The sequence below is a fragment of the Leopardus geoffroyi genome, chromosome D3 (genome assembly GCF_018350155.1).
Source record: "Leopardus geoffroyi isolate Oge1 chromosome D3, O.geoffroyi_Oge1_pat1.0, whole genome shotgun sequence".
NCBI classification, from domain to species: domain Eukaryota; kingdom Metazoa; phylum Chordata; class Mammalia; order Carnivora; family Felidae; genus Leopardus; species Leopardus geoffroyi.
In genome coordinates this window covers 15,520,125-15,535,374 of record NC_059339.1, presented here as the reverse complement: position 1 = coordinate 15,535,374, position 15,250 = coordinate 15,520,125, and the positions used below count along the sequence as shown (strand labels likewise).

The 15,250-nt window shown below is 46.8% G+C and overlaps 1 protein-coding gene across 3 annotated transcripts in view; it reads right to left on the bottom strand.

Annotated features, from left to right (window-relative positions):
- The window catches only part of SRRM4 (serine/arginine repetitive matrix 4), a 151,670-nt gene extending 136,823 nt beyond the window's left edge, over window positions 1-14,847 (bottom strand). The window contains exon 1 of one of the 3 annotated variants that reach the window (XM_045459005.1): window positions 14,291-14,847. In XM_045459005.1, coding sequence (XP_045314961.1) covers window positions 14,291-14,421 — 131 coding nt within the window. In that variant the 5' untranslated portion in view covers window positions 14,422-14,847. The remainder of the gene's footprint in view (window positions 1-14,290) is intronic. The other 2 variants (XM_045459006.1, XM_045459003.1) reach the window with 2 other exon arrangements.
- Window positions 14,848-15,250: the final 403 nt, after the last annotated feature.

Sequence of the window (15,250 nt, the reverse complement as noted above, 5' to 3'; positions counted from 1 at the left end):
CATCTGTGAAACAGAAAAAAAAATCATTCTACTCATCTCATAATGCTTCATAATTTGAAACTCTTTAAAAATGTAATATGCCAACTCTGCAGATAAGATAAATCACCCCCAAACTTGACAGAGGCTGGACACAGCTGGGAGAAGATGTGGCGGAAGAAGATTGGGCTCCATGAGGAGCCAACCCTCCCCACTGCCGTCCCCCTCTTACATGGCATTCAGGTGTTCCAGGCAAGACGAAGCTGGCATTGTCCTGACTCTGAGTAAGCCCCAGCAGCAGATCCGGCTCCTACAGCCTCCCAGCATCCTGCTAGCAGAACACAAAGCCAGAAATAGCTCCCTTGGTACAGGACACCCGTTTCCTCCCCCTTGTCCTGCTTCAGCTCCCTGACTTGCCTGAGGAGATCATGAAATGTGTCCGCTTAGCTTGGCATCTTGCGAATCAGCAGTGGGCAGGCTGGCCCTTGATCCTGTCTTCCCTGTCAATATATGCATAGCCAAATCTCTTTACTCTCTGAACCACCCCTTTAAGGGTGTCTAGCACAGTGCCTGTCCGTAGTTCTAAGTAACTATGCATTGGGTGCTGGCTGTCCAACATGTTGGGTGTCCTGGGCCCTGTGCTAGCTACTGAGTGTATGGAGATAAACAAGACAAAGCTCTCTGGTCAAATATATACATTTACACACTAATTAACAAGTTCTGGGATTGCTCACCTATTGATAGTCTATTCATCACTCTAATACCTTATGTATTTACCAGCAGTTATCAGAGCTGGTTAACCACTGACTAGCTTCTTTAGCCTTGGGAAAATGACTTCATCTTTCTGAGGTTCTGTTTTCTCACTTGTAAAATGGGGGAAGGAGGGTGTCCTGAGATCAACAGTCATCGAAACAATGAATGTAAAAAGCATGGCAGCAGAGTAAGTATTCAATGGTTGGTACTTGATCTGCTCCTTCCAAGAACTGTAGCATTCCCATCCCGGGAAAGATAAATATATGGCATGCATACTGTCACCTCCCTTTCCTGCACTAATGACAGACATCACTAATCAATCAAAAGACTCTTTGCTACTGATTCAGCCCCAGAAGTCATCTTAACACAGTGCTTCAGGCAACTACTACCAATTAGTTGAAGCTGAAGCTGTTGACACTTTCTATGAAACATTTTTTCACCATCCTGTCCTTACCCACTCGGGTACATAGGTCTATAGTTTGGTTGACGCTCTAAGGAATGTCTTTTTCCTCTCTGAACTTTATTCTAGGGCTCAGTTGAGTATAACCTCCTTAGAGACTGGAGGATGGGAGCATAGGTCAGATGCAAGCAGGGGATGCCCATTAAATGTCAGTACTCATTGATGTGCCTGTAATCAGCAAACTGGGTTCCCGTTCTGCTGACTTGCTGAAGGATCTTTGGGAAGTCACTCCTTGTCTCCGGCCAATTTTGATTTTTTTTTTTTTTTTTTTTTTTCTCACAAGTAGTGCATTAGTGGGACACGGTGGTTAAAATCTTGACTACTGGAGCCTTACAAGCTTGGGTTTGAATCCTGGATCTAAGTGTTACCTTGGAGAAGTCACATAATCCTCCTGAACTTTAGCTTCCTCTCTTATTAATTAGAGATAATAACATTACCATCTCAAAAGCTTAAGGGATTTAAGGAGATATGCAATGGGATAATATTTTGAGATACTGACCTGTGTGGCTTTTTTCTCCCTGTATTTTCTCCTTTTTTTTTTTTTTTTTTTTTTTTATCATTTAAGCACATCATGGGTTGAAAACAGGAAGAATATGAGAGTGTTTTTAGCTTTTTCTTTTTGAAAAAGTCAAAGCCTGTAGAGGAAGGGGGATTTATGGACTTAGGAGAGAGTCTTGAAGAAACACAAAGGGAAGAAAGATTTCTCCAGAGTAGAAAGAGACTGCCTCCAGGCTAGGGAGAGGAGAGACAGAATGAAGGTGGGGGAACCCACAAGAACAGAAAGGTGCCATGCAGGCAGGAATGATGGATGTCTCCATGGTAACGTGTGAACCGATGGCCAATAGTCCGAGCTCTGCCAAACCGGGCAAACTTGGACAAGTAAAATAACCTTTCTGGACCTGTGTTCTCACTTATAATGTAAGGAAGGCTATTTTTAATCACCCTCCAAGTTAGCGCAAGGAAGTAGGAAATCCTGGTGCTTAACAAATATCTATTATCCCACCCTCTTCCTCAACACCAATGATTCAGCTTGTGGTCCTCTTCACTGCCGTCTCTGAGTTTAGTTCTGGTCAAGAAAACACATGGTTAACTATCAATATCTCTTGTCTCCTTGTCTTAAAGGGTTATCCCTCTTCAGGGATGGTTCAATAATCCTCTTGCTGGGAAGAGCACTTCTACCGTGAAAGGCACTTCCCACTGGCTGATTCTCCTTCTGAGTGATTGCCCAGTGTGGGAGGGAACCATCAATACCCTGGGGCAAGCCCTCATCCACCCCCGTGAGGTCAGTGTCACTGCTGGACAGGCCCACGCCCTTCTGCCTGAGCCCAGTCTTGGAGTAAGCCTCCACCAGCGTGATCATCTAGAAACTTAAAAGCAGGAGAATAGCTAGGTCTCACAAGTGACATTTTGTGCTCCATATCTCGCCTCTGGGGAAGAAAATGTTGGGTAAGAGAGAAGTCTGGAGCAGTACATCTGGGCTGTAATTCTAACTCAGACCCCCCACAAGGTGAGAGCCCTGGCCAAATTGCTTACATCCTCTGAACCTCACTTCTACCACCTACAAAATGGGGACAAGGGTATCTACTGCATAGGGTTGGCATGAGGATAAAGTGAAATAATATCTACAAACTGCCTAGCATAGATCTTGGTTTATTGAATAGGAGAGATCTAAAATTGCACGGCATCACAGCTAACTTGTATGATCTTGGGCAAGTCGCTTTACCTGTTTGGACTTTGATTCACTTTTTGATGACATTAACTCTTGCCCTTCCTGCTAATTGCTTGTTATTTATAGACATGTCTTTTTTTATACATTTATAGACAGGTAAACAAATTGAGAGTAAGAGAAAATTTTATTCATTATTATGCTTTGCCTGAGTAGAAGTTCTCTGCTGGATGGAGGTATGAATGAACAATCAGAAGGGAGTTATAAAATCCTTTGCATAAGTTAAAAAAGGGATCCTGGCAATCGCGATTCTTTGTTTCTGATAGGAATGAATTTGGATCCATTCTCAGTGCAGAAGCTCGTGGGGTCGGAGATATTGTCCCACGGTGGGATGGAGACCCTGAACTTGGAGTCAAGAGACCGGGGTTTGTTCCTGGAGACCTTGAGCCTCAGTTATTCATTTGCAAAATGGACACAAAACTGGCACTTACTGTTGTGAGGGCCAAATGAGAATGAACAATGATGATGCAGCTTTATTTCATGATATGACTTCAGACAAGTCATTTCACATCTCTGAGCCTCACTCATCCTATTTGTAAAATGGGAATAAATTCGTTTTTCTGCCTTCTTCCCCAAGGAACTCTGAGCACTCTGATATCTTAGGATTGGGTGTCAAGTGGCCCATATCTCAGCTATAACTGCGCAAGTGACCTTCTGATGCTCCGTGAAGCTTCCCCATCTTTGAGTTCCTCAAAGATGCCCTCTGGCCCTCCCATCCTGACTGCAGGCTGAATGCCGCAGCAACGCGACACTGGTTTGTAAGGAGCTGACCAATAGAAGGTGCTGTTATGATGGTGGGTTCCTGCTGGAAACAGCTCTCCACATGGTGAACAGTGGCCCTGAGCCCATCCTGCACCACTGCGCAGACACCTACCCCTTATGGGAGTGGGCTGAGCCCCAGAATCACCTGCCACCTGGCTGTGCAAGGGAAGCTGGCCAAACAAAATCCTCCTTATCAGCTGGAAGCTCTGAAACATGATCCCAGAAACAGCCAGAGCTGCTCACCTGCTCTGTTAGGCACAGGATGGTTACAGATGGACATCTCATCAGGATTCCCAGACCAGGCTTCAGGCAGCATATGCCACAGGAGGTCTTTATGGGGCAGGATGCCTTATCTCACAGTAGGGGATAGGGTGGCAAGAGAGAGCAGTGTCTGGTCACCTGATCACAGCAGGGAAGTTCAAACACAAACACGACATTGGGCAAACACCACTTCACTGAACCCAGAGCTCACCCAGGCTGACTCAGGCTATGAAACTTGGGCAAATCCTTCTCCCTTTGTGGGTCTCAGTCCCCCATCTGCAAAATGAAGATCTGAATTAGAGCAGTGAGTCCTAAAGATCTTTTTTTTAAGCACTTAAAAAAAAGTTTATTTATTTATTTTGAGAGTGACAAGAGACAGTGCCAGTGGGGGAGGGGCAGAGAGGGACAGAGAGAGGGAGACAGAGAATCCCAAGCAAGCTCCGTGCTGCCAGCACAAAGCTGGATGCAGGGCTTCAACCCACAAATGGTGAGATCACGATCTGAGCTGAAACCAGAGTCAGATGCTTAACCAACTGAGCCACCCAGGCACCCTGTTCCTAAAGATCTTTTGATGTTACATCGATCTCAGTAAGAAATACATGCACACTGTGGTTCCAATACATTACACATAGTATAAAACACAGCCCTCAGACCTCCTCATGGAGGAGATTGGATGATCTTGAAAGTCTCTTTAGCTCTCAAATTCTGATGTTGGGGGCTCCTGGGTGGCTCAGTCAGTTATGCGTCCAGCTTCAACTCAGGTCATGATCTCATGGTTTGTGAGTTTGAGCCCTGCGTTGGGCTCTGCACTGACAGCTCAGAGCCTGGAGCCTGCTTCATATTCTGTGTCTCCCTCTCTCTCTGCCCCTCCCTCGCTCACGCTGTCTCTCAAAACTAAATAAATGTTAAAAAAAAGTTTTTTTAAAATTCTGATGCCATACCTCTGTAAGTTTCTGGGTTTCCCCTTCAGTACCATGTGTTTATTCCTGCACGTCCTCATTATTTGTTCATTCAACAAAGATCCTCAACTGTGGACCACTGTCCTAGGTGCTGAGATACAGCCAGGAAAGAGACAGACGTGGTCCTGTCCTCAGCAGTTCCAATGTTTCTCTTGCAAATCAAAGGAATTAATATTGCTGTTTTTTAGTACTGGCAATTCCATATGCTTGACTATTAGGTGTGAAAGTGACTTGATGAGGGTAAAGTGTTATACAATTCATGCATTCAACAAGCACTTGCTTAGCCTCCTGCCCTGTGTCAGATGAGAGACATCACCAATGAGCACATAGACGTAGTCCCTGTCCCCATGATGCTTTCAGTCTCTTAGGAGAGGTACACTTTAACAATGATCTCACAAATCAATATAAAATTACAGGCATGTTGAGAATCACGAGAGGTACTGGGATGATAAGAAAGTCTGTAACTCAGACAGCATTGTGGAAGGAATCCCTGAGGAAATGGCATTTGAGCTGAGATCAGAAAGTGCGGTAGATATAAATTAGCCACCAGGGGAGGGGGGGGGGCTTTCCTGGCATCATGTGCAAAGGCCCTGTGGTAGAAAGGGCATGGGAAATTTGGATGACTCAAAAGAGAGGGATATGGCCGAACAGAAGGAATGAGGGTAAGCATTTCAGAAACAATCTTGGGGAGGTGGGCAGAAGCTAGACCATGGAGAATATTTAGGCCTTAGCAGGGGATCAGCTCTGTATTCTGCAAACCAAGGGTCAGTGATGAGGGCTTTAGATGGGTGGAGGGGGTATATATGGTCTGACTTGCTTTTCAAAGAGGTTCTTCTGGCTTGATGTGGAGAATGGGTAAGGAGGGCAAGGCAGCGTTCTAGAGAGTGGCGTGAGTTGGGATTGTAACAGTAGCTATTGCCTAAGCCGACTGGACATAAAACAAGATGAGCAAGATGAAACAAAAACACCCACAACCTTAAAAGCCAAACCACAGTGACAGGATGTACAGTTCTGACTCTTACCAGCCATTCATCCTTGAGCAGGTCACTGCCACTCTCTGAGCCTCAGTTTCCTCATCTCTAAGACAGTCTTAAAAATACATCTCTCCCAGAGTTACTGTGAAGACAGAATTAGCTAACAGAGCAAACATGCTTGCTTAGCACAGGGCTGGGCCCATGATGCCATAAGGAGCCCAAAACACACTTTCTCCCATGAGTGAGTGTGCACACACACACCAGGAATACACACTTCAGGCCCAGATGGCACCTCTCTTCCCGCAGGAGTGGTGACTGTCTTGTAAAATTCCAGCTCACTTGCATAAGCTCAACTTTTAATGAAGCCAGAGAACAGTGATCCACTGGTGTTTCTGCTCAGCGAAGCTGTCAGCGGGATGTAAGCCCAGGGAATCCGGCGACGAGGGGATTCTCCTGATGAGAAACATTTGCGTCCAGAGGATCTTAATAGTTGTTTTGAACAGACACATGTAGACGTGAATTACTTAATGACTGTTTTAGGGTTCGGCATTGTTCCTGTATTTGGTTTGGCTTTGTCTCTATGACATCTTAATTCTGTGTTTTATTTCACGGAGCTCCGCACACAGGCTGTGACATATGGGAGCTCCCTCAGCAAAATCTCAAATGAAGATGGGGGGGGGGGAGGAGGGAGAGAGAGGGAGAGACTGAGAGTAAGCAGACTGTAGCTTCAAAGGTGTGCAGTGAAGGGGGGCGGCTGGGTGAGAGGGATAGTCTAAATTTGCACGCATGGATATGAGAGATAGACCGAACCCTCACCGTCATGGGAACAAGATTTGCCACTGCTATTTGGAAGTCTAAACAGTGTGTTTTTCAATTTCCTAATCTGATTGATCACAATCAGAGAGATTGTAAATTTCATGCTTGTCCATAACACATGCAGGGGCCCAGCTAAGCTTCTAACACTGCTATTCAAAGTCATCCTGGCTGCATTCGAGTCAGTGAGAGGAGCCAAGAGAAGCAGATCAGACCCAGGACCCTGAGGGAGAGGGCAGGAGCACCCCTGTTACCCTCTTCCCGCTCCCAGTCTAGAAGCTGAGGGTCTGGGAAGTCCTTAACTGGCTTACAATGTTAATTGCTTGATATGTTTCCTGCCTGCATCTAGGGAGTCATCCCTGTTAGTCTTCCCGTCACTCACTCTGCTCCAGCCACAATGACTTCCTTGCTATCTTTAAATACACCAAGCATGCTTCCACCTCAGGGCCTTTGCACTTGGTGTTCCCTCTGTCTCAAACACTTTCCCCTCAGTTATCCTCATGGCTTGCTCCCTCCTTGCATCCAGGTCCCTGGACCACTCCATCCAACAAAGCAGCCCCATCCTCACCTGCTGTCCCATTCCCCTGCTTTATTCTTCTTTATAGCACTCATTGCAACCTGACCTTATATGATTTGTTTGTTTGTTTGTTCCTTCATTTATTACCTTTCTCCCTCATGACAGCAGGGACTGGTGTTGTTCACGGCTATATCAAGTAGGAGCTCAATAAAAGTGTCCAATTAATGGAAGCATAACTTTATTTTTTAGCCACATGTGGCCTCTTCACTTCGGTGATTCATTCCCTCTGGGTTAGTTTCTCTTTAACATGTGTGGGCTCACTCCAATCCCCCCACCATTGGTGGCTGCTCAAGGAATGCAGACTGGATTTTGTTTCAGCCAGAGCTAGACCATGAAGGACAAGAAACCTAATGGCCCACACCAGAGTCTGCATGCTTGAGCCAATGACAGAGGAGTTGGAAATTTTATATAAGGGCAGTTCCTTTCCACAATCCTCCTTTAATAGCACTCACTATGACCACCTCCCCCACAACAGATAGTGTCCCCTCCAGAAAGTGTAAATTGCTTTTTCTTCTGGGGGGGGGGTGGGGAGAAGGTCTTTTTTGAGACTCTACTAGCGACAAATACCTGAATCATTCTGATGTTCCTTGCATTTGTAGGTAAAATTGACAATATAAAAGAATCATTCCCATTTCACAGGTCAGACAACAAAGGCTAACTGTGTGACTACCAGCAAAAGACTTCATGCCTCAAGGAGGGTGCCTCCTTCCTCTGGTTTTCCACATCTCCTTTTCTTTATTGCTACCTATATTACAGTACTTAAGACAATCTGCCTCATGTCATATATACTGGTGTCTGTGCCCACCTTTGTTGCTAAACTCTGAGGCCCTCCAAGGGAGAGACTGCCTTTCATTCATCTGTTCCTCCTTGATGGGCCTGGCGCATAGTAATAATGAAAACTGCAATTCATTACTCATGGTAAGACGTAACATTGATGGAGCCCTTACTGTGTGCCAAACAACACTTTCCATAAATTAGCCCAGTCAATATTCCCAACAGCTATTGGAGGGGGCTGCTAATATTAGCCCCATTTTATGGATGAGGAAACCAAGAAGGTCAAGTTCTGGCCAAAAGTCATGGAGCTATTAAGTGTCTGAAAGTAGTAAAAGGAAACATGGGTTTTGGTTAGTTTGCCATTGGGGTTTGTCAGATGTTTTATTTTTTTTTTTTTCAAGGTTTATTTATTTTGGGGACAGAGAGAGAGCATGAACGGGGGAGGGCCAGAGAGAGAGGGAGACACAGAATCGGAAACAGGCTCCAGGCTCTGAGCCATCGCCCAGAGCCCGACGCGGGGCTCGAACTCACGGACCGCGAGATCGTGACCTGGCTGAAGTCGGACGCTCAACCGACTGCGCCACCCAGGCGCCCCTGTCAGATGTTTTAAAAACAGCTCTACACATCTCCAGTGGCTCTTTAGGGAATCCTAAAACCACATCAAAAACTTATACAGAGCACTGGGATGGTCCAGTGGTAAGGCCAAGGAATCCCAACCATCACCACCAAGAGCCCACCCAGCTCAGGTGGTGAGGGGCTTAGCACTCTCTCCCGACATCTCATTAGGTAACTCATGTCTTGGTAACAAGAGCACGTTAAATGGAGGTCTTGGCCAGGCACTGCGTCATGTTCTTTATATAAATGATCTCATCCACCCTTCACTATGACCCCATGAGATCAGTCTTTCATAGCCGGGCAAACTGAGGCATAGAGAGCTGAAGTGATTAGCAGATTCCAAAGGTACGAATTGCACAGCAGGATTTCAGCCTGAGCAGATCTGACTTCAGAGCCCAAATTCTTTTTTGTTTCTCCATGTTTATTTATGAGAGAGAGAGAGAGACAGAGACAGAGACAGAGACAGAGACAGAGTGTGAGTGGAGGAGGGGCAGAGAAGAGAGGGAGACACAGGATCCAGAGCAGGCTCCAGGCTCTGAGCTGTCAGCACAGAGCTCTATGCGGGGTTCGAACTCACAAACCACAAGATCATGACCTGAGCTGAAGTTGGATGCTTAACTGACTGAGCCACCCAGGCGCCCCTTCAGAGCCCAAATTCCTAACTGTTCCACATTCTCCCCTTCAGAGCTGTTCTGTCACATCTCAGATAAGTCTTGGTAACGAGCAATTAAGAAACTCTGGTTTTGTTAAGCCCCTGAAAGCCTTTCCACCTCACAGGAAGGTAAATCCAGCCACTCTGGAAGAAAGGATATTTTTAAAAATTTATTGTGCCCCTGCGGCATGCTGGAGGTGCTCACAGTGTGGGAAGGCGCGTGACCCAGGCTTCTTTCCTTATCAGAGGAGTTAGGCTTTTAGGGGTGTTCCCCCCTCTTTTTTTCTTTTTTTCTGGTGGCCTGGAGTGGGGATGGAGTTAACAGAGGTTCACACAGGCCTGGAAAACACTTCCGGGTGGTATTTAGTCCAACCTCCTGTACCCACACCAGCCAACGTGTCTACGCACTCAGCCAGCCAGACATCTATATCCAGAGAGCTTCCTTCTGACACTAGTCAGAGTCAAATCTATCTGCAGAGTGTGTGTCTCAGGCTGCATTGATCAGAATCCCCAGCCCGTCAGGAGTGGGGGTGGGCTGGGAGAGAGCGAATCTGATACGGATTTGGACCGTGTGGACTCATTCAATTAATGCGTCCAACTTTCATTCAGCATCTACCGCAGCCCGAGTCTCTAAGACAGCACAGTTGCTAAGTGAAAACAGCCGTGTCAGAAATAATACGCCCCCACACCCCCACTGACCCCTGTACACCATTCAGCAAATTTCACCTTTCAGAAGGAGAAAGGTTCGACCCAAACAATAACACTCCCTTTCCAGGGAAAAACGATCATTCATCGCCAGGGCAAGCATTCTCCACAACCCTTGGTACCTTGGTTTTTAACCACAGGCTGTCAGGAAATCACCTCCCAGCTGCCCCTCACTCTGCTCCCGAGGACAGAGTCAGCACAAATGTGCTAACTGATCTCTTGGCACAAAGGGGGAGTCTGGAATTAAACGGTTCAAAGGCATTTTTCCTGCCTTACAATTTGGCCATCTTTCCCTTTATGCAGTAAAATCTCCAATAGTTCGGAATTTATGATCCTTTAGACAGACCTGGGCTGAAGTCTGCTTCTGGACTATTCTGCATAGAAAGGATTTTCGAAGAAAATTAATAGCGTGCCAAAAGAATTGTAAAGAGAATTGCTTATGCTGTTTAAGAGGGCCGCCTTTCTAGCCCTTTGCAAACACTCCTGCATCTACAAACAATTGATACGCTAATTTCAAATGGGTTTTTTACTTATTCATTAAGTCCTCAGCTACTGTTTGGTGATACGATTATTACAGTTGGAGTTAGCCTCAAACACTTAAGTTTTCCACTTTGAGCCTAAACTTTTTGGGTGCAAACTTTTCTGGACCAAATAATTAACAAAGAGAATTAATTAATGTCAGGAAAAATGACTATACTTCTTTGGTGGAGACAAAAGAGGGGTCTCTTACTCTCCAAGTGTCTTACTGATTCATGCTGACTGTCTTCCAGCTGGTATAGGGTGAGGCTTCACTATGGCAACCATAACGTCCTGGTTCCTCTGGGGTAGTCCCTGTTAGGTCTTCCATTGGATAACCACTCACGGCAAACCTTTTCACTCTTGATATGAATAATAAATTATATTGGAACTAGGGGTTCAAACTGTGATTTTCAAGGAGTTTGAGCCTTCTTTAGATTGACAATAGTACCTGGTCATTGCTACACAAATGAAAAGAATACTCTGTGCGATGTTATACCAATCCATTCAGAATCTAGATGATTCTTCAGCAGCCCTCCACCCAATAACTAAAAAAGTCATATCAGAAAGCAGCTAATCTTCCCTCAGGGAAGAGAATTATGGGACCACTCCCAACCCACCTCCTGTGTGCTAATTCCATCTCAATGCATTGCCTGTCAGAAGCTGAAATCCCATAATGTTTACTGCCAGCATTATTTGGGGGAGAAACAGGTAGGCCTGAAGAACACAATACTGGAAGAAAATGTTCATTTCCTTTGGCCATTATAAACTCTGAACTGTTTGTTTTAGAAGCAATGTCTGTTAAGCAATCACTATGTACCACACACTGTGGGAAGTGTTTTACCTGACTCAATCCTCATAACTCAATGGCTGAGATGGCTACTATTATTATTTCTATTTTCCAGCTGACAAAACAGACTCAGCAAGGTAAAGAAACTTGTCTAAGACACTCAGCTAAATGGGAGAGCCAGAACAGGAATCCAGGTTTGTCTGAAACTCAAGTCTGAGCCCTTAACCACTATGATATACTGCCTCCCACTCTGCTATACTGTTCTGACATTTGAGTCAGACATCTGCTTGCAATTTGATACATATAAAGCTATTGCCTCATCAAGTATGCCTCATGGAGGGTGGGGGAGTGGAAGGGGGGAGGTAAGGAGAGGTTTTGCTTGGAGTGCAATTGTATGATGTATGCATAGTGCTATGAAATCAACCAATTGAATGTAAGCTTCTATCCTGGTACTAAATTATCCTCAGAGATACACTGAAAATATCCTGGGGAAGTTCATTCAGATGAAGGGTAACCCTTATCTATAAACACATATTAAGTGTGTAACCAACAGAACTGTCTGGTGTTTTCGTCCACTCCCTTCCCCCATCTCCCTACAGATCTGCTAACTATGTGCTGGGCTTGACTCATGGAACAAAAAGACATTTCTGATGAGACCAAGTCCCTAGCTTGCCTCTAGATGAAGCCACTGGCGCTCAGCTGATGCTATGCCAGTGTCTCTGTCTCTTTCCTTCCTGAGAACTCAGCTTTGGAAACATGGTACTTCCACTGTTAAGTAAGCATGCAACATTAGAAAGGAGGTAGAAATTGACCTCCGCACTGGATGTGGCTGGCTTCAATGAGAATGGGGATGATTCCAGTTTTATAGACAGTCTGTTAAAAGACCACTCAAGCCCAGCCTTCCATGAAGACTTGGATACAAAAGCTCCCTACTCACTTTCCACCCCAAACCAGGAGTAACAGCTATAAAACAAATCTATCCTACAGAGAGGCCACACCTGTTACAGAAGTATTGAAGGGGATCCTTCCCAGCATGACATAAATCAGGGGCTTATGACTCAGACTTTCACTCCAGGGGTGGTTTCCAGGGGAAAGGAGACCCAGGCAGGACATTAAATGATACCTAGAGAAAAATGATACCTGGGGGAGGAGGGTTGGCTATTATAAGAGTATCAGATGCATGATATTAAGATTTGCTACAGAAAGCATGAGGGTTTGGAGACTTTGGGCAATTCATATGATTGAGAATATGACTAAGAAAGGGGCATGGCAGTGTCACAGACAGACAGGGAAAGGGTGAACGTGCCAGGTCAGGTGGACTTAGGTATTTTCTGTATTAAAATACCACCAGGAATCTCCTCTCCTCTTCCTGTATCCCTTAAATATATGGAAGACTCCGGACCAAATGTCACACTTGTAGTTTTCAATGAAATGGTCTTTAGTTTCTTCTACAAGGGCATATTCTTTGGCTAACACAGCAATGGATTTGCCAACATAGGTTCACCCCAAAGGTGGAATGGATGGCTGAAACCCAGGAAGATAAAACTGCTGACGTCAAAACTCTCTACAAAGAACCTTTCTTCAAGCAGAGAAACACCAGGTTTTGATGGCCTTTGCTGCTACGATTCCTTTTCTCCAGACTGTGTCACAAGGTGTCCCCCCGCCCTCCCCAATCCACAAATACTGGCTGCTGCTGCTGCTTGAAGCCTGCCACATCCGGACTCTAGTCCACCCATTCCCAACATGAGGTACCCATTTTTCTAAAGACCTGTATGAGCTAGGTTCCTATCAGACTGTGAAAAGTTCTCCAGTCCGAGTTTGCTTCTTTAGATATGATTCCCTGTCATCCACCCCACACCCACTGGAAAGTTCAGATCCAGTGGTGCCAGAACAGGCATTCTCTCTGAACCACTCTCACAGACATGTTTTCAATCTACTCTCTAATGTAGCCAGGATCAATAAATCCTCCAAGTGGTCTCCCCTGTGTCCACTTCTTTCTTTTTCTCCCACTGAACCACTCATCCAACACCAGCAAAAGATGAGTTTTCCTACTGCCTTGATTTTCCCTGACAGAGGGCACAGTCTTCCTTTCATTCTCAAACTCCTCTAAACTGGATGCTTTATGAAAAGGATTGGGTTTTCTCTGTCTTGGAATGTTCTTCCCCACCTCCTCTCCGTTTCACCCCACAACCTCTTCTCCTTCTTTCTGCCTTTCTTTTCTTCCCTTATTCCTCCCATCACACTGTTTTCACCATCTAAGGGTCTGTTCTCCTCCTTGAGTTCAAAGCAATCACATCCTTTTTGAAAACCAAATAAAACTCTTCCAAGATCATCTTCATGATCCTGGAAGTCTCCCCCCTGACTCCAGAGCTCAGAGTACTGGTTTTGGAAGCAGGAGAGGAGAGGATTCAGCAACGGTGGCAGCCAGAAAGGCGTGGAGGAGGGTGCTGTTTAGGGTGTATTTGAGGGAACAGCACATGGGCTTTTGTCGAATGTTCAGAGCTCGCTAGTTTCTGAGCTGAGTATAGAAATGTGCCGTTACCTCTGAACACTGCTGAGAGCTCGTTCAGCCCTCTTTTTCTCTTCTTGTACAACACCCCCGACCACCCTGAACCACCATTCCTTTGCCCGCCCCCTCCCCCCATCCTCTGGGCTCTGATACCAAGAAAAGTTTCTTAGTTAAGTCCTATCTCACCTACACTGCCCACCCTAAGAAAGCAAAATCTCTCAAATAGCAGTTGCCAGGTCAGCAGACCATTGAGTGTTGCTCCCCCTGAAGACTCCCTGTCCCTTCTCACCAGCCGCCACCTCACACAGGCAATTAGTTCCCATGTTCCAGCGGGAGATACCGAGTAGTGACGGGAAAAGACAGGCGCCCTGGCCCAGCCGCCTGCATCCACCCTTCAGGGCTCTGGGGCACACAGGCCAGAAGGAAGGACCATCAGGGTCTCTTTCCTCTTAAGAAGGAGGTCATTACCTTGGCAGCGGCTTGCGGGCCGTGATACTGGCGACAATGATGCTCTCGGGACGCGGGGTGGCCACAGCTTTAAAGGTTCCTCGCCAGAACTTCTCAAAAAGCTGCTTCTCGCCTTGCTGAACGCTCGCCATAGCCAACCCAAAGGGGCCCGGGGCGCCCGGGCGCTGTCCGAAGTGCTGAAACGTGGATTCCAAACGGGGGCACACCGGGCTCCGGGCTCAGTTCGCGTGAAAGCGAGAGGGGTGGGGTGGGAGAGATCGGGGTTCAGGGCGGGGGATGGGGCGCCTCAGCCCGGGCAGGCAGGGGAGAAAGAAGGCTTATCCACCGTCTTTCTTCGCCTTCTGTGTTGTCTCTGGGCTGAGCTCTGAGCTTGCTGAGCCTCCGCGCCCCAGGAAGGGAAGGCAGGGCTGGCTTTCTCGGCAGCGCCAGGAGAGAAGAGGCGACAGGGTCGTCTGTGTGTGCGTGCGCGTGTGAGCTCAGGCGCGCCCGGGTTTTGTCTCTCGCACAATGTGACGTTGGAAGAGGAGGCTGGTCGCGCGAGCTGTACTTTCCTCCCCCCTCTCCGTCTCTCCTCCTCCCCACCAACCCCCTCCTCCTCCGGCACAGCCTCCTGCCGCCATCTGCATAACAAAAGCCCGCAGGTCTTGGGAGGAGAAAGGGCGGGGCGTGTGCCTGTCACCGCTGCCCCGAGGCGACAGAGTTGCAGCGCTGACCCCTCAGAGAAGCAATCCCGGCACCCCCGAACTGAACCGTGCAGGAGATCTTGCTTCCCAGCCTGCTCTCCTCGCCAACCATAGCAGGTGCCCTCTGGGCCCGGCCACCTCCCTTCTCAGCCCCTTCGCAAGTCTTGTAGCGGATCTTTTATTGAAGAGGGAAGTAAAAAAAAAACTTAACCTATCCGCCCAAACCAACATGACCCCCTCACTTCTGGGAGGCACTGCCTAGGCCAGCAAAGGGGGT